The 27,161-nt window shown below is 48.4% G+C and overlaps 1 protein-coding gene across 1 annotated transcript in view; it reads left to right on the forward strand.

Moving 5' to 3' along the window:
* The window catches only part of TMEM178B (transmembrane protein 178B), a 366,236-nt gene that overhangs the window by 333,789 nt on the left and 5,286 nt on the right, over positions 1 to 27,161 (forward strand). Inside the window, exons 4-5 of the mRNA XM_047095478.1 lie at positions 23,211 to 24,236; positions 24,546 to 24,754. Coding sequence (XP_046951434.1) covers positions 23,211 to 23,461 — 251 coding nt within the window. The 3' untranslated portion in view covers positions 23,462 to 24,236; positions 24,546 to 24,754. The remainder of the gene's footprint in view (positions 1 to 23,210; positions 24,237 to 24,545; positions 24,755 to 27,161) is intronic.

The following is a 27,161-nucleotide window of genomic DNA, read 5'->3' on the forward strand; positions in this document are numbered from 1 at the left end:
CAGCGCCATGCAGAGACACATTCCATGGGATGATAAAGATAAAATTGCTCGAACAGATCATGCCTCTCTGGTTAATCACCACCTTACTTACTCATTCAATAAATTTTGATTGCCTTTGTGACAGACACTGTTTATGTACTTGGGCTAGAGTGGGGAATAAGGCAAAGTCCTCATGGAGTTTACATTCTTGTTGGAGGGACAGATAAGCAAGTACTGTAAGTATATAATATGTTGCCAGACGATGGGACATTTCTGTGGAGAAAAAGAAAGCTGGGAGGGAGGAAGGGAGTGATGGGGCATTGCTGTAGATGAGGGGGCAGCAGGTAGGCAGAAGGCCTCTCAAGCCTTCACTGGAAGTCTTCCTCTTCCATTGAATGGAAGTCTTCCTGGAAAGACTTGGTGGATCAGTCCTTGCAAACAGCACAGCAGATGCAAGGGACTTGGGATGGAAATGAGCCTGGTGGGTCCAAGGAAGTTAAGCAAGAGGACAGTTGTAACAGGAACCGAGTGAGATGGAGGTATTCCCTCAAACAGAGCAGATGTAGGGCCTTGGAGGCAATGCTAATGGGTTTGAAGATCGAGGGGGCATCATCCCTCATTCTGGCCTTCCTTCTATTTCACAGATTGCCCTGGGGGTTCTCCCCTAGGCGATCACTTGATATTATGTGGCTTTTATCAGTGAGGTGGCTTCCTTCTGGGGTGCTGATAGCTAGAGCTTCTTCAACTTCCCATGGCAGTTCCTGTGAGTGGGGCATGATGTCTGTGCCCCAGGGTGGCCAGGTAAAGTAGGGGGACTGTCACATGCCCCTGAAAATGTTGCATTGTCATACATCTGGAAGCATCCCCCTTCCCCCACTCCCGCAACCGGGACCAGCTGTATAATTTGTGGGGCCTGATGCAAAATGAAAACGTGGGCTCCTTATTTAAGCATTACAAATTTCAAGATGGTGACAGCAAAGCATTAAAACAAGCACACAACTATGCGGGCTGCATGCCCAGGAAGCCAGCTCTGCCTCCATCACTGTCCCACACTCACCCTCCCTGAGACCCGGGCATGGCAACCCTTTGCTTCAGGAGCTCCAGAAGGTCTTGAGAAGTCAGGTCTTTCCTCTCTTCTGCTTACAGTACCTTGTTTTCCCTAACTCAGGCCAATTCTGCTTTGCTTAAAATCACCCCTGTTCTTTGATGACCAAAGAATCACATAGACATGTGCTCCCCTTTCCTCAATGAAAAGCTGGCTCCCCAAGCATTGCCCACACAACTAGCATTGCTGCTGGTAAGACTAAGCTGAGTTTGTTGCAAGGGGACAACAGCACCTTGCAAAACTGGGAGGGTCTCAGAGCGGGAAGGTAAGGTCAGAATTTACTGAGAATTAGAAGTTTGCTTGAAGGCCTTTATTTCAGTGCAGGTGTTTGATTGAGATTGGTTGAAAATACTGATGATGTCTAGAATTGATGGAAACAGCAGGGTTGAAAAAATCTTAAGAGCCCACACTGTCAATGTTTTCAGTGGAAGTTGATGGATCTTTTGTGAAGTTCCTGTAATGAATAATCAAAACCAGTCAGTTACGGGGGTGCCTGGGTGACTCAGTCGGTTGAGCTTCCAACTTCGGCTCAGGTCGATCTTGTAGTTCATGAGTTCCAGACCCATGTCGGGTTCACTGCTATCAGGACAGAGCCTGCTTCAGATCCTCTGTCCCCCTCTCTGCCCCTCCCCCGCTCGTGCTTGCTCGCTCTCTCAAAAGTAAACATTTTTTGGGGCGCCTGGGTGGCGCAGTCGGTTAAGCGTCCGACTTCAGCCAGGTCACGATCTCGCGGTCCGTGAGTTCGAGCCCCGCGTCAGGCTCTGGGCTGATGGCTCAGAGCCTGGAGCCTGTTTCCGATTCTGTGTCTCCCTCTCTCTCTGCCCCTCCCCCATTCATGCTCTGTCTCTCTCTGTCCCAAAAATAAATAAACGTTGAAAAAAAAAAAAAAAAAAAAAAAGTAAACATTTTTTTAAAAATGTAAAAGGGCATCTGGGTGGCTCAGCCAGTTAAGTGTCTGACTTCAGCTCAGGTCATGATCTCACAGTTTGTGAGTTCGAGCCCCGTATCGGGCTCTGTGCCGACAGCTCAGAGCCTGGAGCTTGCTTGTGTCTCCCTCTCTCTCTGCCCCTTACGTGCTTGCTCACTTGCTCTTCCTCTCTCTCTCTCTGTCTCTGAAAAATAAATAAAACATTAAAAAAAATTTTTTTTTAATCCTACGCGGGCAGGACAGACCCAGAAGTGTAAAGGAGACAAGGGAATATAGCAAAGTTGGGTTACTCTAGACAGTAAGGCATGGTTTTGGTTCAGTGTCTAGGCTGAGTATGGGGTGGGCGATTGGGGGTCTCACTCAGAATGAGTGATTTCTCTTCAGCCTGGTGCCTTCCTGACTGGCCTGCCTCTGCTGACACAGACATGCTCAGACATGTCTGAGTTATCCAATGAGTATAGTCCAGAGTCAGGTAAGGAGACTGATGTCCTAAGGTCTCCTCCTATCATGGTAAGAAGACCCTGTTTTTCCTGGGGTAGAAATAATCACATTGCTGCCCTGAATTGGGGGTCTTTGCTTGCAGACAATGGACTGTTACAAGAATGGGATGGGGGAAGGGCAGGCAGGAGAAGAGAGAGAGGGCAGGGTCGCTGGAAGACCATCTCTATTACTGAGGTGGCATGGGGGTGGGGTGGGGGGAGGGTTGTTGAGAAAGAACAGATTTCTCCAACAGCCTTTTCAGTGGAAACAGAAAGACCCAGAATGTGGTGGTGACTTCACAGTGCTTGATTGCCATGGAAACTTAGGTAATTTCTAAAGCAGCTTCAAAAGCTCCATCCCTACGGCTCTTCTAGGATGTTCTTACAGAGGTATGCAAGCTTCAGAGAAAGGGAACTTGTCAGGCAAGCCTCTTGCTCTTGAAACGAATCATAAATCAAAGAAAAATGCTGGTTCCTGAAATAAACGGAGAGACCCCTCCTAGTGGGCATAAAAGCTGCTCCTGGGGAAACAAAAGGGAGGGGCAGATATAAATGAGGAATTTCCTCTCTCCCGCCCTGGGGGGTTAAGGACAGGTGAGAAGCTGCAGCAGAAATAGCCAGACCCAAGAAAGGGAGGAGGGGAGCTCTGTCCCCCGCCAGGTATCTTGTCACCCCCACTACTTGGATGGCTGAAATGCACTGTGTGAACACAGGAGTTAGCGTCCCCATGCTCTCTGGGTACCCAAAAGCTGACTTGACCTGGCCTGGATCAGTGAGCTGGGGGGCAGGGTGGGCAGGCACACCTGTGAACCCAGGGCAGCGTGCCCCTTGTGGATGGGATGGGGAGGGGCTTGACAAGCCTGGACTGTTCAGCTCTCTGCACCTTAGCGGGGGCTGGCGATGGCTTTAGGGCGTACCAATGGGAAAGTGATTCCAGAAAAGCCCTAAAGCATTACTCTGGAAAGGGTTTATGAAGATGGCCCCAGAGAGGGTAAAGGAATCCTTTCCATCCTAACAGAACTTGGGCTTTGGGGGGGACAGGTGGGTGATGATGTGCATTTTATTCCCAAGTATAAAATAATTGGAGATTGAGGGCCTGTGTGAAGCTGTGCTACCTCCCAGACATTCTGGAAGTCTCCTGATTTCAAATACACTTTCCTGTTATCAGATCCTGTCTCATACCACATGTCTTGACTTGGGCTTTGGAAAATACCCTCTCCCTATCTATAGAAGCCATCAGAAGATCAAGGATGTCCAAGATGTGGCTGTGAAAGAGGGGAGCCCATTGCCACATTAATGAACCATTAGAACCCGTTCAGTGTGAATTATTCATTAAATAAACAACCAGTTGTTAAGTCCCCGCTAAGTACTAGGGTACTAGGCACTGTGGATGATAAAACAAAACTCAGTGTCTTGGGGTTGCTCACAATCTTCGAGAAGAATCAGACACCTAGGCCAATTAGTGTAATAATAGAGCTGTTTTCCTTTTAATGACAGACACCTTTAAGTTGAAAAATGTTGTAAACAAAAGAATTCTGTGTCTGGATTTTCAGCAGCAAAGAAGACAAGGAGACTTCAATCTATCCATCCAGCTTCTTAGGGAAGAGGTGCTGGCCACATAGAAAAGGGCAGAAAGGGGGTCACTTATGAGTTGGGTGACACTTGCAGTTCACGGAGCTCCAAAGGGAGGGGATAGTCTCAGTGGACCTTCAAACCACCTTCAGAGGCAGGTGGAAGAGGCAGACCGGGGAAGGGAAGAGCTCACATTTCAGAGCATCTCTGCCATATCCTTGGTAGATCTTGTTCCAACGTTATTTCTTTGCATCTTCCCATCGGCCCTAATTTTGTAGAACTGGACCTGGAGAACCACAAAACAAGCACAGGGTCAGGCGATTAAGTAAATGGTAGAACCCTAAACTAAGGTCTTCAGACTAATCCCCGCTCTTTTTTCTCTGTTTCTGGGACGCGTGGAATTAAAGAGAAGGATACTTGGTGAGCCCACCTGGGACAAAACAGCAGCCTGAGGAATTAACCAGCAAGGCAGATGCAGGCTTCCTGGCAAGCCTTCATTTATACCCGAGGCGCAGGGGTCCTCCTTGCCCCCGCCAGCAAGGCGGAGGGCTCCTCTTTGCCCCCCACCAGTGGCAGGCAGGTGTTTGTTGGGGGGCAAGACAGGAAGAGAGGGGTAGAGAAGCCATGAAGGGAGTCACTTCTACTACCAAAGTGTTACCAATAGCATCAGGTCCAGATGCGATGAAGGTTAGCCTCAATTTCACCATCTGCAAAATAGTACCTGCCTTCTAGGATTGTGCTGAGAAGTAACTAAGGAGTGGAACACATGAACATGGTCGGCCTGTAATAATAGCACTTCCTACGTTTTTACTCATCTGTGCTCAGTTTATCACCGGCTCTACCTTCTTTGGAGTTGCTAGTGCTTGCTTAGAGAGTTTAAGTACCTTGCCCGAAGTCACATAGTTCCCAGACCAAGGATTCCACCTCAGATCTATTCAACTCTGAAGCCTGGGTTTGTACGTACCATGCAGTGCTCTCTCTCAAATCAAAATTAAGTTGTTGACACATTTATGAGCCTCCAGCAGCTCATCGCCTGATAGGGTAAGAGCTGACTCCGTACAGACCTCTTGTCATGGTAGATGAAGACTACTGTTCTTGGCGGGGGGGGGGGGGGGGGCAGAAAAGATGAGCCTGATTCTGTTCAAGGGATGTTTCCTAGAGGAATAGGAAAATGAGTCTCTTTGGCTGAGGGCCTTACCTTTTCATATGCTCTGAGACCAAAGACAAAGCTTGGGGCTCATGTAGCAAAAAGAATAATCTTATCACTTCTATAGCTCTGTACCAACCTCCCTCATCTCTTGAAGTCTGGTTTCTGTTCCCACCATGTCACAGAAGCTGCTTTCTTGGAGACCTGCTTCCTCCTGGCTGTTTTGCCCGTCACCTATCCTTGAACCTCCTCTTGCTGAGCTCCTGTGGATTTACCTGTCTCTGGTTTTCAGACTCTCGTCTCTTGTCTTACATGACAGCACACTCATGACTTTTCCTTTTTCCTGGGCCTTTTCTGCTTCCTTTGCTCTTTGCTTCACCTGTAAATCTGACCTTCGGTGTTCTTTTCTTTTTCCCTACACACATGCCTCCTTGGCACCAGTATCTCCTCACACAGTGGTAATGATCTCTGCACAGATGAGCTGGAAATGGTATGGAATGGCCTGTTCTGAGCTCCAGCCTCGTGTTTCTACTGTTCACTGGACGTCTCCACCCTTCTGGACACTCAAACATGCCTAGGACTAGACTTGCACTTTCTCTGTGTATGGTATGCATGTGCTTTATGTTTCTGGCCTATGTGTTAAGTGCCCGGCTTACTGCAGGTGCCTGACAAGTATCAGCTTCTGTCCTTGCCTTTCCCCTAATGAAATGAGCTGCTTTTCTTGCCTTCCTCAGCACGGGGAGTCTCCCAGTCACTTCTGAGTCATTGTTCACTTTTGCAGTGTCACCCGTACCTTAGCAGCAATTGTCAACATCTGCCAATATTTCCTGTGCTGTATTCTGTGTGGCTTTTTCATCCATATCCACTCCCCGAGTGCCACCGGGGCCCTTCTTACTAAGGCAGTGTTTGGTGGTCACTCAGCCCTTGGTGGACACCTCTGACCCACCCCTGAGTCACCAAACTCCCAGTCTCCATTTTCTCCTCTGTAAAACTGAAACAGAGCTGCCTACCCTCTATGGTTTTTGTGTGGATGAAATGAAATAGTATACAGGAAAAGCAATCTAGCAGAGGAAAAGTATCGCATAGATGTTTATCTCTTCTACTTGCCACTTAATTCAACTTTTACACCACTCTGCCTTTCTAAAAATACACCTTGTGGGGCATCCGGGTGGCTCAGTTGGTTGAGTGTCCGGTTTGGGACTCAGGTGAGCTCAAGCCCCACATTGGGCTCTGTGCTGTCAGCATAGAGCCCGCTTCAGATCCTCTGTCCCCCTCTCTCTTTGCCCCTCCCCCACTCGTGCTTTCTCAAAAATAAACATTTAAAAACATAGATAAAATAAAAACATGCCTCCTGCTACGTCACTGCTCTGGTGAAAACATTCTGTGGCTCCATGTCTGTTGGCAGCACCAGCCGGGAGTTGAACGTTGACCACAGTCTTGCCTCAGACTCCATTTCAGCCACATATCCTGGGCTTCCTCCAGACCACTTGCCGTTGCCCACCTCCAAGCCACCTTGCTAGGCCTGCCGATGGCCTCCACTTCCTCGAGGCTCAGTGTGCACTCAGCATCTTCTAGAAACTTTTTTTTTAATATGAAATTTATTGTCAAATTGGTTTCCATACAACACCCAGTGCTCATGCCAACAGGTGCCCTCCTCAGTACCCCTCACCCACCCTCCCCTCCCTCCCACCCCCCATCAACCCTCAGTTCTCAGTTTTTAAGAGTCTCCTATGTTTTGGCTCCCTCCCTCTCTAACCTTTTTCTTTTTTTCCCTTCCCCTCCCCACGGTCTTCTGTTAAGTTTCTCAGGATCCACATAGGAGTGAAAACATATGGAATCTGTCTTTCTCTGTATGACTTATTTCACTAAGCATAACACTCTCCAGTTCCATCTACGTTGCTACAAAAGGCCACATTTCATTCTTTCTCATTGCCACGTAGTATTCCATTGTGTATATAAACCACAATTTCTTTATCCATTCATCAGTTGATGGACACTTAGGCTCTTTCCATAATTTGGCTATTGTTGAAAGTGCTGCTATAAACATTGGGGTACAAGTGCCCCTATGCATCAGCACTCCTGTATCCCTTGGGTAAATTCCTAGCAGTGCTATTGCTGGGTCATAGGGTAAAACTTTCTGAATCAGCTTCACTAAAACCAGACTCTGCCTCTGAACTCAGACATCACTTTGTACCATTTTGATGGCACTCACCTCATTATGAGTATCCTGGGAGCCGAAATCTAGATAATTTCCTGTCTCCCCTCTGGGTCAAAGTCTCCATGGTAGCAGGGGGCCGCTTCCTTATTGGCTCTCCTGTTGTCATTTTGCTCTTATTTCATTTAAAAGAGAGCATGCGTGCAAGTGGGGGTGGGGCAGAGAGAGAATCTTTAGCAAGCTCAGCCCAATCTCACGACCTTGAGATCATGACCTGAGTCAAAATCGAGAGTCAGATGTTCAGCCAACAGAGCCACCCAGACACCCCAGCTCTTCCTTATTTTAAACCTTAGGGGCACTTGGCTGGTTCAGTCCGTTGAACATCCAACTCCTGATTTCAGTTCATGTCATGATCCCAGGGTCATGGGATCGAGTCCCACATCAGGCTTCACACTGAGCATGGAGTCTGCTTAAGATTCTGTCTCTCCCTCTGTTCCTATTCCCTGTTTATGCGGTCTCTCTCTCTAAAGTAAAACAAAACAAAACAAAACAAAAACACCTTAATATGTTTTCTCCAAACTTTGACTTTTCGGACTTGGGTCCTTTCTGCTAAAGTAACGTAAGTTAAAGTCAGGACCATCTTCCTCCAAAGGTCCTTCAAATATTTGAAGACAGCTCTATTGCACTTCTTAATTATTTGCTTTACAAACTAAATTCAACTCACTAAACATTAATTGAGTGCCTACTGAATGCTAGTCATGTGGTACTACCCAGGACATACATACAAAAACATGGATGGCTCCTGTCCTTAATGGCCACCCAGGCCGTGGTGGAGGCAGATGACCAGTGCCATAGCAGAGGGCCGGTGGGTGCACAGAGAAAGAGGATTTTTCTGTGCTGAACACTCAGGAGCAGCCTCAAGGGGAGGTAGTGATTGAGGCCGAAGGAAGAATCAAGTCAACTTGCCCTTAACTGTTGTCCTCAAAGGGCTTTCATGCCATCGATCACCTGAGCCTGCACAGAGACTAAGAGTTGGCCACTTTCCAGAAGCAGTATGCCAAGTTTTTATCCCTTCTCGTTTAGGATTTCACATGTCATTAATACATTTCCGTTTTTTATATATCTCTGTGTGACTAAACTCGGTCGTGAATGAAGCAAAAAGAAAAAAATCCCTTTATCTAAAAATGCTTAAGCTGCTTTATGTGAAGGTAAAATATAAGTCTAGTATGATATTTGATCCCCTAATTTTGGCCGTGGCTAGAGAGGAATGCCAATAGCTGTGTCCTTCCCACTTCCCCCGCTAACAAAACCTAGGAGCTTCTTAAAGATTCGGCCACTTTTCCAGGCTACACTTCATTTAATGAAACTACCCCTTCGGGCTCAGCTCTTAACATTTTCAGACAAGTTCCATTGCAGTCACGTTTCCCAGAACCCTCTGGGTCATAGCTGCTTCTGGTCCCTAAGTTAGTATGGCCAAGGGGAGGTTGGACAGTGTTCTTTCCTTTGATCTCAGCATTCCCATCAGGGTCCATAAAGTAGGAAGCTTCTCTCTTCAGGAGGACAAGCTACCTTTCAAAGCTCTCTTCAAGTCCCAAGAGAAGAGGGGACTGACTTCTCTGGTGTGGTTGGGTCAAGAGGCTGAGCTTGTGGGACCTTAGCACCACCTGGGTCCTCTGCCCCTGCTTGCTCCTCCATATGGGCAGAATTCCTGGGTTGAGGCCCCAGGCCCAGGCTGGCATCAGGAGGCTCACCAGTGTGAGTCAACACTTCTAGGTGAGTGTATCTGCTTTGTAAACCTCCATGTTCCTCTAGGAAAATCATCCTAAAATGTCAGCCTGAGGGAAGGTACAGGTGCACTTGAATGTGGCCACGGTTGCCATGCTAGCCTTATAAAGCCGACATGTTTTTGCCCTGTCAATCTCCTTCCTGTGACTCTTTCCTCACTAGAGTATGGATTCATCAAGCAAAGATGAGTAATTATCACTCTCCAAATCTCCAAGAGAAAAGAGGAAAAAGAGGTGCCCAGGCTGAGACCCGTTCATGAGCCAGGAGATGCTGGTGGGAGGGAAGACCCCTTTGACGGGCTGGGATCCACACTGAGCTCCTGCAGGTCCTGTTCTGGCCACCAGCTTCCTCTGTCCACTGGGTTTAGTTTCTGGCCAACTGGGAAGTTACAAAGAGTCTTACTGAAAGAAAGTTAATGCTGTGATCTTGATTCGTTGCCTTTCTCGAGCTGCCCACCCTACACCTCATAGAAAACTTCTGTTCCTCCACAGAAGCTCACCCCTCTAAGTGGCCCAGATAAGGAGCAAAGCCATGTTATGACAGGTTATGATAGGTTTTCCAAGTTCTCTGAAGAATTCAGCAACAAGAGTTTATTACCTGAGCCGTGAGTCTGTGTGGTACCCAGAACCTCCTTGGGGCTGCACTTAGTCATGACAGGGGCTCCTCTCCCAATCTCATCATCTAGTCAATAAGTCTGATTGAATGAATCACCACCGAGTAGAGAGCCCTACTGGGGAAGAAGCTTCTGTGCTTACAGTCCAGCTCCAGAGACAATCCACATGCACGAGAAATGAGAGACAACATAACAAGCGTCAGAAGCGTGGATTTGAAAGTACTGGCTCCCGTACTTGCTGTGTGACCTTACACAATCTACTTAACTTCTCTATGCCTCACTTCCCTTATCCAAACCTCATAAAGTTGCGTTGAGGATTAAAAGAGCTAACATTAAACGCATTTGAAACAATGCCTGCCACATTATAAATATTACATATCAGTGTTTGATCCATGTGAAACTATATATGTGTTCAGTGACCCAGCGATGAGGTGACATCATCTCAAAGAAAGGCCGGGGCCAGCTGACAAATGTGCCAGGCATATGGAAACATAAACCACACCATGTGGCAGGCTCGCCTGATCTTCTGACTCCCACCCTAAGCCTCTTCCTCTCCTAATTAACATGGCATTGGCTTGGATCAGATAGGGCAGAAGCCTGAGAGATTTCTTTCAGGAGCCAATTTCTTCCAGGCACTTAAACAGCTGGGTCCCAATCCTTCCACATTTGCAATCATGGCAATTTAGAGCAGAGCCTCATATGCACATCGATGTCGAGTAATGACATCTAATGGTCTCATCCACCAGCCCTTCTGTGCATGTCAGGAGGTGAGAAGCAGTAACTTCTCTCCAAGTGGCTCACATGTGACAAAATAACCGATAACCGGTCCTAGAGCAGTTCAGAGAGAAGGGTACCTTCTTACCCCAATACCAAGAGTCAGGGAATCACTTAACTGGAAGGACTGTAGAGATCTGGTTCCATCCTCTGTATTGTGTGGTTGAGGGATCGTGGCCCAGAGAGGTGAAGTGATTTGCCCACTTCATGTGCAGAGAGGAGACCAGAACTCAGATGTTCTGATTCTTGGTGGAGTTCTCTTTCCACCTTGCATAACCCCCTGTTGGCTGCAGTTCTCCTACTGGGAAGCTGGTGCAGGCTGCCTTGGTGGACCTCTGGGCCAGGAGAGCCTTAGACCACCAAGACAGGAGTTCGTAGGTAATGATACATCTACTTGTGCCGGCTTTATGCTGGCCCTGGGGGGTGATGTGGCTTTTTCTGCAAATGCCTCATGTACTACTTTGGAAGACCAATGAGTAGAGCAACCAGGAATCAGAGATGATCTTCAGGAGGTTTTGAATTCCTTCAAGCATTGTCCCGAGCAAGAAACTCAGGACAAGATTGCCCTCCATCCTAGAGGTTCTCCAAGTTTGCTCTGTGGACCATTGTCATTCATCAGAAAGAGTTGGCCTAGAAAGAGAAGGAAAGAAAAGAGAAGCAGCGGCAGGAAGATGGCATGCGCTAAGTGGCTTTACTCTTGGAAGCTCACTGTTCACAGCTTGAGAATGTTCCTTTCTGCACAGCTGTAGATGCCACTCTCAGTTTAGTCAGGAAGCCAGTTGGATCCCACCAACTCTCAGCTCTGAACCAAGACCCAGATGGATAGGAAGCTCCAAAGATTCACATTGAGAAAGATGTGATGTTGCACTCTTGATTCATTGTCTTCCTAGGACTTTTCTCACCCGTAGATATGTGCCTGCCATATAGAAAGCTCATAGCTCTCCACGGACCACCCACCTCAGATCTTCCCAACTTTTTGCTCCATGAAGCATGAAATATCCAAGGGCAGGTGGGCAAAATATAGATAGATGTATAATTCACATCTATATGCGCATGTCTGTAATCACAACCTCAAGAGGAGTAGAAGATACAACACCCAAGATTTGGCTTATATCAGGTGCTTATGTCTGAATGAATCATGGCTTTCCCATGAGAACAAATGGTGGTGGATTTTAACAGAAGGAAGAAAGGAAATTGTCATGCAGACTAAAAATAATAAAAATATAGCTCTCACAGTCCACTATATAGTAGATGTTTAATGAATAAGTGTGGGATAACTGTAGATGCCACCTCTGTGTTCCAGAGGAACCAGATCAGAAGCTTTGTGGCACCTGTAAAAGGTCCCTGACTCCTGTTAAATAGTGATCCCAACACTGCTATCAGGGTTGCTCCCTTTTACCCATCCTGGTTGAGCCACAGGCTTACAAGCTGCTTTGCAAACCCACCAAGGTTGTCACGTGACCTCTGCTGGCTGCCGTAACCTCTCTGAGCCCCCTCTGAAGATGGTCCTTCTCAGAAATGTATTCTGAGATCTTCCAAATGCCATGTTTCTGGTTTAACCAAGTCCATAGAATGAAGAGTCCTGAGTGAGCTCTTCTTCTGGTTTCTGTCAAGGGCCGTTTATTCCTGGTGTAGTATTTACCCTGGAGCAGGGCTGGGGGGAAATGGAGTGGGTGATGGAGATTGAAACAGCAGTCACATTTTTTTTCTCGTCCTCCAGGACGATTTTTCTTCACCCTTACTTAAAGCCTTCCATTTCTAATATTATACCTTACATATAGAAAGCAATTTTAACTTCTGTAAGCCTTTTCACATTTATTATTATCGCTTTTCAAAATAATCCTGCAGAGAGTGTATTATTCCAATGCTGAATTTCTGTGAATACAAAAACGCTTCCTGAAACCCAAGGTGCCCACTGAAACAGGGGTAGGTGAGCACATGCGTGGGTGCACAAACCCCTCAGCCATCGCAGAACGGTGTGGGAGGATGAAGGGTGGGAGGACCGGGCATGGTGTCGCCTTCCTTCCCCTCTAGGTTTCAAAGCCCATATTTTCACTGGAAAGCCCTATAGCCTGGAAGTCCATTTCTCCCAGTGACATGGAGTTTCATGCTTGGTGCTGTGTGTAATGCAAGAGACATCACTACCCACCACTTCTGGAGAAAATGACAATCTAGCTGAACACAAACTAGAACGAAGAACAAGAGGGGGGACCCTATAATTGTCAGGTTGCCTGTTCCAGACCAGAAAAAATGTGAATAATCTTAATGCTAGGCATGTTCAGGGAAGGCTTCTTGGGAGACGGGACTTGGCTTGGACCATCAGGGGTGGCTATGTGGACTCTGGGTAGACCGGGAGAACAGCGGAAATGTCTGTGTCTCCAGTCAAGGTCAATGGACAGAGGTTCTTTGATCTCAGTAAATTCCCACCACAAAAAGCATGTGGACATCCACCAACGGCCTCTTCCATTTGTTCAGCCCTTTAGATATTTGCCCAAGTTTGCAAAGGCTCCGTCCTTGGCGTAGAGGCCGCAAGAGCCACTGCTCTTAAGATCAAATCTAAATCTACACCCAAAAGAATAAATGGATTGGTGGGTATTGAGTGAGAGTAAGCACAGATAACATAGGTGAGGAAGACGAGGTGGGGGCAAAAAACCAGAAGATGCCCAGCACCTGTTGTTTTATAGGGCTATGTTGAGATGCCTGTTTTAGCTACAGGGTGGCTATAAAGTCTGGAAACGTAGATGATCTTATTTTATTATGGATTGTAATGATATGGTAATAAGCCACGTATTATGTATTCACCTGTTGCATTAGATTGCTAGGGCCACCAAGATAAAATTCCACAGACTGGGGGGGCTTAAACAAGAGAAATTTATCTTCCCACAGTCCTGGAGGCTGAAAGTCCAAGATCAGGGCATCAGTGGTGTTGTCTCCTCTGAGGCCTCTTTCTCGCACATGGCCACCCTCTTGCTTGCCCCTTCACGTGGCCTTCCCCCTGTGCACACAGCTGGCTGGTGTCTCTTTGTATGTCCTAATCTTTTCTTGTAAGGACACTAGTCAGTTGGCATTAGGGGCCACCCTAACAGCCTCATTTTACCTTTATTAGCTCTTTAACAGCCCTGTCTCAGATATAGTCACATCCTGAGGCACAGGGGTCAGGTCTTTAATGTACAAAGTTTGCAAGGACACAATTCGGTCCGTGACACCAGCGCTTCCGGATTTGGAGGCCACCCTGTGGATATACAAAAACCAAAGCATAAGACTCCAGGTTCTATGTTAGGAACCTGGAAGCATTGTCTTTAGAACCGATGCCAACCTGTATGCACGGGCCAGTCCCTTTCAGTGCTTGAGCTGGGGATGTTGCATTACTGTGGCATGATTATGCCCAGAGAACAGCCTTGTAGCACGTAGGCACGACCCCAGGAACACACACGGTGCTTGCCCGGGAGGGTGGGGGTGTGGCGGCACGCCTGCAGTGTCTATGGCCTGGAGCGTTTGCAGAGCTTCCAGAATGATGGATGGTTGTGTCCGAACTCAGGGCGCCATGCCTCACAGTGTGTTCTCGGGGGCCTGTCACCACTCCATGCCTCATCCCAACGAACCCCTAAGGCACCCTGGATGGAAAACCCCACGTGACCTGCCTGTTGGCTGCTGCTGATGCTATGGTGTATAATTCAACCGTAATTTATATTCCGTGCAGGTCTGAGCAAAGCTATAAAGAGCTCTTGAGAGCTCAATGCTGCCGAGGCATTTAATCTCCGCAAAGGAAGGGTTTAGTGGACACCAGCTTCCTAGGGTGCATTCGCTGCTGCTGGAGGAGGAGGGATCCTTTTTCTGTTTGCTGATTTTGCTTCTTTATGGTTTTAAAGATCAGAGAGGGGCTCACGGGGGAGTGTCTGAGGGAGGACTTGGGCTGCTCCCCAGATGTCCCTGACCTGCACGCCCATGAGGGCACCTCTGCAGTCACCACTTTGCAGCAAGCTAGTGGGCTCAGGTCAGACCAGGGGCTCTTTGGCCACGAAGCAACACGGGAACGTGGGAGGGCTGGGGATACACAGACGTCATTCCTCATTCCCAGGAGCAGAAAATGTCACACAGATGGATCTCCTGCCCCAGAAAGCTGCAGAAATTATGTCCAGTGAAGTTTTGGGTACCACTTGGCCCCATAAGGAATAGACATTTGGGAAGGTGCCTGTGCACCGAATATGTAACTGCCCTGGATTCCTGGGAGAACCTTCTCGAGGCCCTCAGTTTCCTGGCTCGTGGCCTCTTGAATTAATAAGAGCTTTGCTGCTGCCTAATCTGAGGCCTCAGTTTTGATGCTATTTCTACACAGGTCCATTGCTGTGGCATTACTACCGTGACATCTCTGACGGTCCCTACAGGGAGGCAGAGACACACGTCCTCCCCTCCCTGCCCGTGTGTGCTAACACAGCAGCCGCCACACAGGGAGGCCCAGGTCACACCCTACACACCTGCAATCCGTGCTCCAGGGTGTGCTGAGCAGGAAGCTTCCACCAGAACTCTGAAGAGCTGCTTAAAAATAATTGAACTTTAAGGTGGTGCTGGGATGGGACCATTATTGGGCTGCTGATTAAGTGTTCCTGGGCAACATTTCAGGGTGGCAGACTTAGCTGCCAGCCCCCAACCCCAAACAATGCAATCCCAGCATGGTGTTTCTTAACATTAGCAACACATTCCAGGCATCGGAGTCTCCGTCCTTGCGCTGGGTGAAGGCATTATGTCTAATTGAATTGACAAGCAAGGATTACTTTGTGTCATTGCTGCAGTATCACTGATTGGCACCCGAGTGGGGAGGACTGTGAGGGAGCCTGTAGGAAGGGTGACTGATGTGTCCCACTGAGCCCAGGACTTTCTGGTTTGAGAATAAAAATCCCACGTTCCAGGGACACACCCCCGTCCCCGCCGACTCCCAGGCAAACTAGGATGGGTGGTCACCCTACTAGGGAAGCAAGGCTTCCAAAGAATAAAGAAGTCAGGAGCTTACGGGAACTTGGGCTGGAAACCTGTAGCCAGGGAATACCTTGACCATCCATACTGTGTCCCTGGGGTTGGGGACACATAATGACATAGTACAGGGTGTCACATAATATCACATAATCCTATGAATCAGTCGTGTCCTGGTGGTAGCTGAAGTTGGAGAAAAGGGTGAATTTGCCAGAAGGAGGGACTTGGCAGAAGAGGGGAGCTGGGAACCTTGAGTGTACAAAGACTAGAGGAGGAGAAGTCCCTCTGAGGGACAGACAGGTGGCACGGAGCTGGGATCAAGAGGCAGCTCGGAGACCCAGGGAAGAGACGTCAAGCAAGGGGAAGTTGTCCAACAGAGAAACTGAAGCTCAGGGTTGGGGGGCGGGGTGCAGGGAGACTGGAATCTAATATCTGGCAATGCAGGGAGTGCTAATTAGAGATGGCAGCCATGTGGAGGAGGTGGATGGGGAAGCTGTGTTTGGTGTTGGCAGGCCGGGCGGAAGCCGTCTCCTCCCTCGCCCCCACTCGAGTCTCAGCTGCGCCTGGAGCCAAGGGGACTGGGGACGGGGCGGGCAGCAGGCCCTGTCCTCGGCCTGCCGGGGGCTGACAGGACACAGGCAGGTGCGACCAGGGCGGGGCCGGGGGTTACAAGGTGGTCGTGAGTCCTGAAGGGGCTTCAGGTGGGAACGGTCATCAAGAGAAACAGGTGGTGTGTTTGTACAATCAGAAGGAAACATGATGTTTACGTAGTTCCTCCCACCTGTTGGCCCTCCTTTCCAGGTGGGGTTTGCAAATAGGGACACGAGAGGGGACTGGAGAGTGTTCCCTCCACGCCAGGGGGTCTTCAAGTGCGGGCTCTCAGGGTTCCAGGGGGTGGTGGCTTCTCTTCTAGCTGGACTTCCTGAACTCCGGGTCCTTGCGAATGAGGGTCCTGGCACAGAGAGGGGTAATTAGAGTTCGTTTCTCTTCCAACCAGCTGGCGAGTCGGGGCTGGCTGCCTGGAGGGCGGGGCTGAGTAGGAGTTGGAGGCCCCTTCCAGGGCCAGCAGCGATGAGAGCGGAGACCTATTAGCTTCTGCCGCCAAAGGCATAGACTTGCAACTACGGGGGCAGCCATCGGACTTTGCTGTCCAAAGCTTAGTCCCTGTAATGACATACCTTGAGGCCCCCTTGTGAATGGATAAGCCCAGTGCTTTTCAGAAATGCTGAAATCACTGGACTCCTTTCTTCAAATGGAATTTCACATGGACTCACATCAAAGCAGGGCTATTCTGGCCAAAGAGAGGACAGGGGGCTGGATCCTCTTCTACTCCCTCTCCCTCTCCTGAGAACCTCCATGGGGCACAGCTGGAAAACCACTGGGGAGGCACAATTTTAGAAGGAGGCCAGGGAGGATCTCTCTGAGGGGATGACATTTGAGATCTGAGAAGAGCTAGAAAAAGGGCATCCCAGATGAGAGAACAGCAAGTGCAAAGTCCCTGGGGTGGGTAGACGGTTAGCTAGTTTGAGACACAGAATGCTCTTTTCTGTGGCTAGAGTGTGGGGGTCAAGGTGAGAAATGAGGCCAGATGGGGAGGCAGGGTCTACTGAGATAAGGTTCTATGGTCAGGGTAAGGAGTTGGGTTTGTATTCTGAGTGTGATAGGAAGCTATTGGAGGGTTTTAAGCAGGGGAGAGAATTATGATTTGATTACATTTTTAAAATATCACTGGCTGCTCTACGGGGGCAAGAACAGAAGGCAAGATAGCAGTGACTTGTTACGGCCGCTCACGTGAGAAATGATGAAGGCTGGACAAGGCTAGAGCAGTGAGCATTTGGGAAGTGAGAAGCTCTGTGACAGGGGCACACAGGCTTGCCTTGTCATCTCTGCATAGAGACCCGGGGCAAGGAGGGCACTGAGGGCAAAGGAGGGACACTCTCCAGACCAGGTGAGGCCCCCCACTTCTGTGTACTGCCTGCAGGAATTCTGTTCTTTGCCTGGGAAACCTTCCCTGGCCCAGCTTGATTGTCTCTGTCAGAGATTGACCCTAACCACCCACTACTGGGTATTCCTCCTCTTCCTAAAGACGGCTGGATGTGGGGGGGGGGACCTCACAGTCATCTGCTCTGCTCCCCATCTTCCTGCTGGAAGCGGGGGCAGGTAGAGGCCCAGAGCTGGCTCTAAACTGCAGCCTCTGGGTCCGGTTCTGTGGTCACAGCATCCTCAATTCTATCGCCGACTAGATGAGAAGCTTGTTTAAAAAATCTCTTTTAGTTTAGATTTAAAGATTCTTAAGAACAGGGATCATATCTTATTCTCCTTTTTATCATCTAGCATAAACACAGTTCAACAAATACTTGCTGATGAGCTGTGTTGCATCACAGAGCCCACAGCCACAGGGATGTCCCCCTCCCGCTCCCACACCAGGCCTGCCGTCACCGAGACGTGACAATCATATGGGCACTGTCCCTGCCTCCCTGGCCTGCTTTCCACCTGATGTTTCTTACAGCCGGGTCTGGAGCACACAGCAGAGCCTGGCTCCAGAGGGAAGAGCTTGGGGCAAAGTTCTTTTCATTTAACTGCTCCGTTCTGACTGCAGTTAGTCTAGGAATCTGACTGGAATTAGGCCCAAACCACGGGCGGTGGGGGGGGGGGGTTACTAAGAAGATGTGACGCTGCATTATTTCTTGGGTCCTCGCCTATCTCTCAATAAGTGCTCATGAGGAACAAAATGACACGTTCAAGAGACCTAGCCCCAGAGGCTCCAGTCTACTGCTGTGGGGGACGGGAGGACCTCACACTGTACTTCGGGTAAATGAGGGGAGGCCGTCCTATCCACTGCCATCCATGGTTTCCAGCAGGAGCCTTCAGAATCTGTCTTCACTCTGCAGAGAACCCCAGAGAGCTGTGGGGATGGCGGGGGTGGGGTGGGGTCTGCACCCTACACTCACCAGTTAGTCGCCAGTTTACAGGTCTGAGAGTTTAGTTCATCATCTGAGAAAACTGGGACAGTTAGGGTGCTCGGCCACCTTTGTCCCCATCTCCTCTGCTCTCTGGGACTCAAGGGACTCAGTGGGTGTTTGTCAAAGTCTGTTGTTAGGCTGAGGAACAAGGGCAGCACATCATTCATTCAGTCCATTGATGGAGGACCTGCCATATACATGTGAATATCCATTCGTAATTACTAATGCGCATTTTCAGATTTGAATTTACAAGTCCAGAGATATGTAAAAACGATAAGTCCTTGATTGTAACAGAAAACGGTAGCCTTATGTGGAAACAGAACCTGTTTCCAGTCTTCTCTCTTTTTCACACACAGTTTCCTAACAAGTCGCTTAGATGTTTGGCTCAAAGGGCCCTCTTTCGTGAGTCTCCTAGAAGTTTTCTCCTGTCAAAGGCAATATGGACAAGCACTAATAGAAATTTCAAAAGGTTCCAAAGTCACAGAAGAGCGGATAGGAAGTTAAGGCTAGAAGATCCCCTATTAACTCCATTAACGTAACCCAACAAGATGTATGCTATCCACAGGCTGGGCCATTTCCAATTGGTAATTAGCTCCACACAGACCTAAGCTCTTTACTCTCAACGTATCAACCACATCCTTTGTGTCCTGTCCACTGTACTTGCAGAATATACCATTAAAACAGCGCGTATCAACATTTTTCAGCTACTGGCAACTCAGGAAGATCAAAACTACTCGAGGTCAACCTTCTCCCCCAGAACAAATCACTGGATTTAATCGGGAGGATAGTGTACCTTTTGATGATAAGGAGTGTCTCCATTTTTTTACAGCATCTTGTAGATTTATATAAAATCAGTGGGTGACCTCCTCACACACAGAGCTTCAGTTTATAAGATGATTCAATCCACATCTCTAGCTCAGAACTTTCTATCACGCTCCAGATCCATGGTTCCAAGTGCCTCGCCATCTCAACGGCAGCTCAGATTTGAACTGAGCATGCATGCATGCACGTGCGCGCGCGCACACACACACACACACACACACACTTTTCCTGTCCTTAATCTAAGTTTTAGCAAATTGTATCCGTGCACACTCAGGTTCGCAAGCCAGGCAGTAAAAGAAGCCTTCTTTTTTTTTTTTTTTTTTTTTTTTTAAATTTTTTTTTTCAACGTTTATTTATTTTTGGGACAGAGAGAGACAGAGCATGAACGGGGGAGGGGCAGAGAGAGGGAGACACAGAATCGGAAACAGGCTCCAGGCTCTGAGCCATCAGCCCAGAGCCTGACGCGGGGCTCGAACTCACGGACCGCGAGATCGTGACCTGGCTGAAGTCGGACGCTTAACCGACTGCGCCACCCAGGCGCCCCAAAGAAGCCTTCTTGAGGCACAGAAGGCCAGCTCTGGTTTGTTGGCATTTGGAATATTTGAAACTGGTGTCACACGCAGCTTTTCTTTAGTTCTTGCATTTCCAGGTTGTCACCCTCTCGTTGGCCCTGCCCCATAGGCTGCCCCCTTCCTTCTGGACCACCTTTCCTCTTCCCCTCACCTGGCTCTGTCTCAAGGTTACACAAAGGCCCTCTGCCCTAACCCAAGGGTCCCACCAGCCTGGTCATCGGAAGTCACCTGATGAACCAAAAGTTTCCCATCCTCTTCCCCAAGACATGCCGACTCAGCAGGACCGAGGTGAGACCTAGTCCGTGTAGATATTATCATAGAATTCCATCTGAGCCCCAGTGCACAGCAGGAGAGACTGGGTTGCTTTGTCAACTCCCTGAAGTTTGGGACCCCTCCTCTACCAGGTAATGATGCTGCCACACGTGTTTGTACATAGTGGCTGTCACTACACATGCACACGTGTGCACAATCCCATACACACACTGTGCACAAATGCATGCACGTGCATGCACATATACATACACAGAAACACTGCACAGGCACATATGCACGCATTTTATTTCTGGGGCTCTTGAGCCCAGGTCCCCCCTGACACATCACTTTACGTGGCCTCTAGAAGGAGTGTTCACTGAACAGGTATTCACTGCGCCCTCCTCCCTCCACGCCAGCCCCCATCTCCCTTCTTCCAGGTCCTTGTAGCAGGCTCCTTCGCGGTCTTTGGGAATGCAGATCGGAGCCACCAAAGTGCCTCAACACCTTCTTTCACTCGGCCTAATGTTCAGACCTCTCTGCCCAAAAAGCAGTGTTCACCGCGGATCTGAGGCTCACTTTGGCCCCTCCAACTGCCACGTCTCAGCTCCACCCTTCGCCACGTGCACATCTTTGTATTTAAATCTTTGTTCCCAGGTGGGATTCCTTTCTTAATCTAGAAGGAAGTCACTAGGTCAAATGTATGAATATTTTGAGGATCACTTTCCTGTAAGGAAACACCAGCTTACATCTCCCCCAGAGTCTATGGGATGGTCCATTTTGCTGCTTCCTCACTAGGTTTGGAAATAATCATTAAAAAACAAGACGAAAACCCAAACGCCACCGATTCGATTATCTTCTGTTACTATGTCTTTATTTTCCAAGTCTCTGATTATTGGCACAATTGGGCATTTTTCACATTTATTGCCTGTTTGTCTTTTTTTCTCTGTTCTCTGAATGTTGGACTATTAAGTTTCGTCTTTCTCTACTAAAACCTTTTTCTAACTCAGTGGTCCCAAAGTGTAGTCACTGGACCGGCAGCATCAGCATCACCCAAGAGCTTGTTAAAAGTCTAAATTCTCAGGTGCTACCCAGACCTACTCACCAGAAGCTCTGGGGTAGGGCCCAGCAGTCTGCTTTAATAAGCCACCCAAGACTCCAAACTGCCCTATCCCAGACTGAGTGATAGAGAATTCATCTTGAACCCACGTGCACAACAGGAGGGACCCACCTTGTACGGCACCCATCTAAGCATGAAGGATAAGACCACAGACTCAGGAACTAGCCTGCCTGAGCTTATAGCCCAGCTCCACCAGTTACTAGCTGTGTGATTTTAGACAGATGGCTTAACCTCTCTGAGCCTCGATTTCTTCCATCAAATAGGGACAGAGACAAAATAAGGATAATAATGTGACCTGCATAGATTTATTTAGAGAATTAAAGTTTCCATACGTGTTTAAGCACTCAACACAGTTCCTAGCACACACACTTAATAAATGTTAGGTACAGCGACTGTCGCTATGACTGCTGAAATTATCATAAGCTCATGGGCCTGAGGCCTGGAAGAAAAAAGTTGGATCTTAAGGAAACTTGGCCATCAGGAAGCAAGAGGTCTCATAATAAATATAAATATAATGCCCCTCCTCTTGCCCCCGCCCCCTAAAAAATATGCTTCTCCCTTTTCTTTCTTCTACTGACCCAACCCAGCCTTCTCAAACTTCACAGGCCATTGCCGTCATATCAGTTGCTGACAGAAGAAATGTGAGACGCAGCCAATATCGAGAAAACCTTTTTTTTTTAAGTTTATTTATTTTGAGAGTGAGAAAGAGAGAGAATGGGGGAGGGCCCGGGGGAGAGAATCCCAAGCAGGCTCTGCACTGGCAGCTCAGAGCCTGACGCAGGGACTGAACTCACAAACCATGACCTGAGCCGAAACCAAGAGTCAGACGCTTAACCATTTAACCACCCGAGCCCCCCAGGTGCTCCAAGAAAAGCTCTTGAACTCATTTTGGGTTTGCCACATATCTCCAATGGTTAAAAATTTTTTAATTTTGATAACATTTTTATAACATTTTCTCTCTTATAGCAGCCTTCTCATTGAAGGTTAGTAGGAGTAATTTTTTATTTTTTAAATTTTTTTAAACATTTATATATTTTTGAGACAGAGAGAGACAGAGCATGAACGGGGGAGGGTCAGAGAGAGGGAGACACAGAATCTGAAACAGGCTCCAGGCTCTGAGCTGTCAGCACAGAGCCCGACGTGGGGCTCGAACTCACAGACCGTGAGATCATGACCTGAGCTAAAGTCAGCCGCTTAACTGACTGAGCCACCCAGGCACCCCAGGAGTAATTTTTTAAAAAGAGGAGTTCCCATCATTAAGTCTGTCAAATACTCATAAGACTCATAGATGCATGAGCTTATGCTACTGTGGGTTATACATCTTCGTGGTGAGAAGTCACGTACAGAGTTTCCCAGAGGTTTTGACTCTGCTGCCCCTTTGTAAAGGAATATCTCAGAGGGCCGGTGTTCCAACTTTGGGAGATGCTGTCTTACAGGAAAAGGAAAAGGGCTCCCAGGATTGGGGTGACTTGTTGGTGAATGGGTTAAAGGAAAACCCAATGTCGTATAGGAATGTTTTATATAGGAAAGAATAGACGTTGTTTTTCTCTGTAAATAAGTAGCAGGTGGGAGGGTGGGGTGTGTTTTCTGTGTCTCCCAAGAAAGACGGTGAATTTTCAATGCTTTAGAAAAATGAGTTGAATACTCTTTTGCCTCACCATACCCCACATGAGACTCTACTGCGAAGCTTATTTAGTATTTTCCCACAGGCAAGACTTCCCAAGTCGTTCCAAGACCGGGCAATTATTGCAGAGTGAGGAAGCCATGATCTCTTGACACTTTTCTCCTCTCCGTGAATATTTCCAGCTACGGATCTTGGTGGCTTATATCTGCGTCTTTTCACCTTGCCTACTCAAGAAAATTGAAAAATGCTGTCAACCTCACTTCTCTCTTTCTCTCTCCCTCTCTCTCCCCTTTCCCTCTTCCCTTTCCCTCTCCCTCACCCCACCCCACCCCATGTTCCTTGCCTTGCCCTCCAGGAACTTTCTGCATCATATCACTGTGCACCTGTGTGGCTGGAATCAACTTTGAGCTGTCACGCTACCCACGCTACCTGTATGGACTCCCCGACGACATCAGCCATGGATACGGATGGTCCATGTTCTGTGCATGGGGGGGCCTGGGCCTCACACTAATCTCGGGATTCTTCTGTACCTTGGCCCCTTCTGTCCAACCTGTCCCGAGGACCAACTGCCCTAAATCCAGACCCGAGAATGGGACAGTGTGCTAAAAAAACAAACCCATACATATATATATATATATAAATATATATATAATATACATATATAAAACAAAACTAACTCAAGATGATGCCAGTGCCAAGGTAGAGTTGAGTTGGCTCAGGCACCCGCATCTCGTCGGACTTTGTGTTGCCTCATCACTGAGATGGGGAAAGTGTCCCCGTCACGTGGCTCTTCCATCATTTCTTAACTTTTGGCTCCACGGTTTTTTGAAGACAGAGCAAACATCACCACTTGTGATAGCGTCCTGATCCCATCACTCACGAGGATGGGGTGGTGGGCTGGGAAGGGACAGTGCCAGTGGTCTGAAGCGGCACGGATGTAGAGAAGGAGGTACCATCCATTGGGCCAGCCGTGAGGACACCACCCCAACGCCGATCGTGTTGCAGAGAAACAAAGCCCTTAGTTCATAGAATGTAACCACATCTTTGACGTCATTTGCAGATCACTTCTCCTGATCGTTCTGTTCTGATTCCCTTCCTGGCCCACCAGCAACACACAAGAAGTGGAAGAGAAAACAGACTGAGAAGGAAGTTTTCTCTTTGTTGCCAAACTTTTGGACAAAGTTACAGAGGTGGGAAGGGGGAGAGAACAACGTGCTGAGGGGCAAGATCCACGTCAATAAAAGGACACTTCAGTGGATGCTCAGAAAACCCAGTCTTACCTTCCAGCTGCCTTACATCCAGTTAAACAAGAGGCCGCCCTACCCCCGACCCCACCTGCACTCCCTGGGCAGATTGGAGCCTTGGAGTAATGCTGTGATGTGTGCGTGCGTGTGCGTGCGTGTGTGTGTGTGTGTGTGTGTGTGTGTGTGAGAGAGAGACTACTTTTGGTGGTTTCCTTTTTTCCTTTTCACCTTTTAAAATGGAAAGACTTCATTATGACTGTTGTCTCTATCGTTTGTGGTGGTTTCATGGGCCAGGGCGGAGTCCCGAGACCTAGGAGGAATAATGAGGGGCAGGCCAGTGTGGGTGCCCATTCTGTAGTTTCAGATCCCTGGAGTGTGTACGTGTGGTGGGTGTTTTCTGAGTGTGGGGTTTTATTGTTTGTGTTGCATTTTTCTATTATTTGTAGTGCAGCTGAAATTCCCAGAGGGCAGAACTGAGAACAAAATCACTGGGCAGAGGGCCCGGTGGTCCTTCACATCACAGTTCTGGGATGCCACGGGATTTAGTCTTCTAAATCTGGAAGTTCAAGACAAAGCTGGGCACAAAGCCGTGAGAGAAGAGGGGGAACATGGTTCAGGAGGGAGAAGGAACATTGCCTCTGTTGCTGTTGTACAAGTACGTACCAAACCAGATCTTCACTCCCCATCATGGAAGCTGTCCTTTGTCACTGGACATCCACCCCTCTCCTGGGGGCGACCTCTGTACAGATGAAAGAAAATGGGTCACGTGCAGAGAGAGCATCTCCATGCTCCGTGGGCTCAAGTTTGTATGATATCGTGTAAATTAATGGCGAACTCCGGACTCTTTCCATCTTCTTCCTTTCCCTCTTGGTATTCAAGGCCATGCATCCCCAAATAGCCATCTTAGTGGCTAGCCCCCAAACAGAGGTGGCATAAATCCAGCCCGACGTCTCAGGCTCGTTCGAGCACACTGGCCCTGCAGGTGTCGGCGAACTACCATGTCAGCCAGAGTCGTGGGAGCTGTAGGGACAAGAGTCTGCCGGGAAGAGTGGGCAGGAGCAGCTGACAGTCACCTCAGTGACCCTGCTGGGGCTGAGCAGCCCCAGGGAGGCAAGGAGTGAATCCCCGAGCTGTACAGCCATGGGTCAACCATGTAGCTGAGAATTCAGTTGCTTCATAAATAGATATGCTTTGGGCGCTTTGCCAACAGCTCAACAGCCTTCTTTCCCACCCATGTACCTGTTTCATCAACCTGTCTCCTGATCTGTCTTCCTACCAGTCCCCACTTCTCATCTACTAACCACCTCTCCCTCTTCCACCCGCCAGGCTACGAGTCCTGCCTGTCCCCTCATCTGCTCTTTTTGACTGTGTGTGTGTGATTCACATCCAGTTAAGACATCCCATGTGCATGAATGGGCCTGAATGTGGGTCTCTGTATACGTGTAGCTCCCTGGTGCATTTTCTGTGTGTTTTTGTCAGTATGTAACTGGACACGGTTGTGGGTGTGCTACTCAAGGCTTCCTTCCCAGCGACACTGGTCAGCTTCTGCAAAAGGTCTCATGTGTGCGTGCCCCTTGTATGGGTGTGCTGAGAGATGAGAGGTAAGGTGTGGAGCAGGAAATGCCATTCTCTTCCAATTGGGCTTCAAAGGATTTTTTTTTTTAAATAAAGGATTAATTCTATGAGAAGAGAAATCATTTTTGGGAAACCCTAACTTTTCTATTGTATACAGAATTAAAAATTTCTTTTTCTTGGAAAGCTAGATTTCCCCCTTAAAGGAAAGGCATGCTAGGGCTTGAGGGAAAAGTGAGAAGCATCCCAGATTGAGAGGCTTCGTGTCTTCCTTCTAAGCATCTTGAGTGGGCTCTGCTGAGCAGGGAGAGGCAGGTGTCCACGAGCGTCTGTTTGGAGCAGAGGGCCTGTCTGTGACCAGCTATTTCCCAGGTGCAGGAAAATGGAGAAAGAAATTCTACAAGGGGCCACTTGCTATCAGTCATTTAAACTTTTCTTGAGTAACTGTGTTTGAGGACACTGCCTCGCTGACCTGTGACTATTTATACCTTCTTTTTTTTTTTAATCCCATGCTTGCCATAAATGGATCATCCACTCTTTCCAGCTACTAATCTTTGTGATCGACCCTTAATACAGCTTATTGTGTCCCTTTGAAGCCTTCCTGAAATGTTAAGAGACTCCTAAGAAAGAAGTAAACCATCTGGGCTTAACTTGCCATCAGTAGAACAGAAGCTTTGAGCTACTTCTTTGGTAGCGGGGCCAGATAGGAGCAGATACACTCTGAGGTCTGATCCTGCTTGGGGCCAATAAAGCCCCATACAGATGGCAAATCCTTGCCCAGGGGTGGGGGACCGGGGAGGCGGAGGCCGGGGAGGGGCTCAATCCCTCCAGTGTAGGGATCCAAGTTGAGACCCGCCGTCCCCACGCTATTAGTGAGGCTCTGGTGTGGCTGAAGAAGAAGGGAAGGGGGGTGGGGGAAGGAAAAGAGAGCCTCTGCTAAGTCCAAATCAAAGTAGAACCCAACCTACTGATGGGATTTAGGGTCGGCAGCTTCATAAAAGTCCCAGCCCCGACCCCAGGTGAAGTTCAGATTCCTTACCGGTGTGCATGCAAGGTCTATGACCATGTATGTGTTTTGAGCTCCATGTGAATTAGCCTTAAGCATGGGGCTTTCAGCTTTCATTTCCTTCCTTACCCTATGAGATTGGGGATTCAGACAAGTGAGGTGTCTGCCTGGAAAGAGGTCCTATTTCTTTCTCTCCCCATTTTGGGAGCTTTGGTTTCTTTATGTTTCATTTTCCTCTTTGCTCCCTTCCTCTTTCCTTCTGCATCAACTTAAAATAGTCAATCAATTAAAATAGTTAAGGAATTTGTCTCTGGAGAGGCTCATACTCTCCAAGCAAACCCCTTCCTCATTTGTTGTGGCTGTGGGCTTCAGAAGGAGGTCCGTGGCTTCCCGGCATTGAAATATAAAACATTTTTAAATGTGCCTATTCCAGCTTCAATCCTCCTGAAACCCTCTGCCTTTCAACAATTTACATCCTTTCAGC

The sequence above is a fragment of the Lynx rufus genome, unplaced genomic scaffold (assembly GCF_022079265.1).
Source record: "Lynx rufus isolate CCGP_SWC_20201006 ecotype Redwood Valley unplaced genomic scaffold, mLynRuf1.p SCAF_4, whole genome shotgun sequence".
Classification (NCBI taxonomy): Eukaryota; Metazoa; Chordata; class Mammalia; order Carnivora; family Felidae; genus Lynx; species Lynx rufus.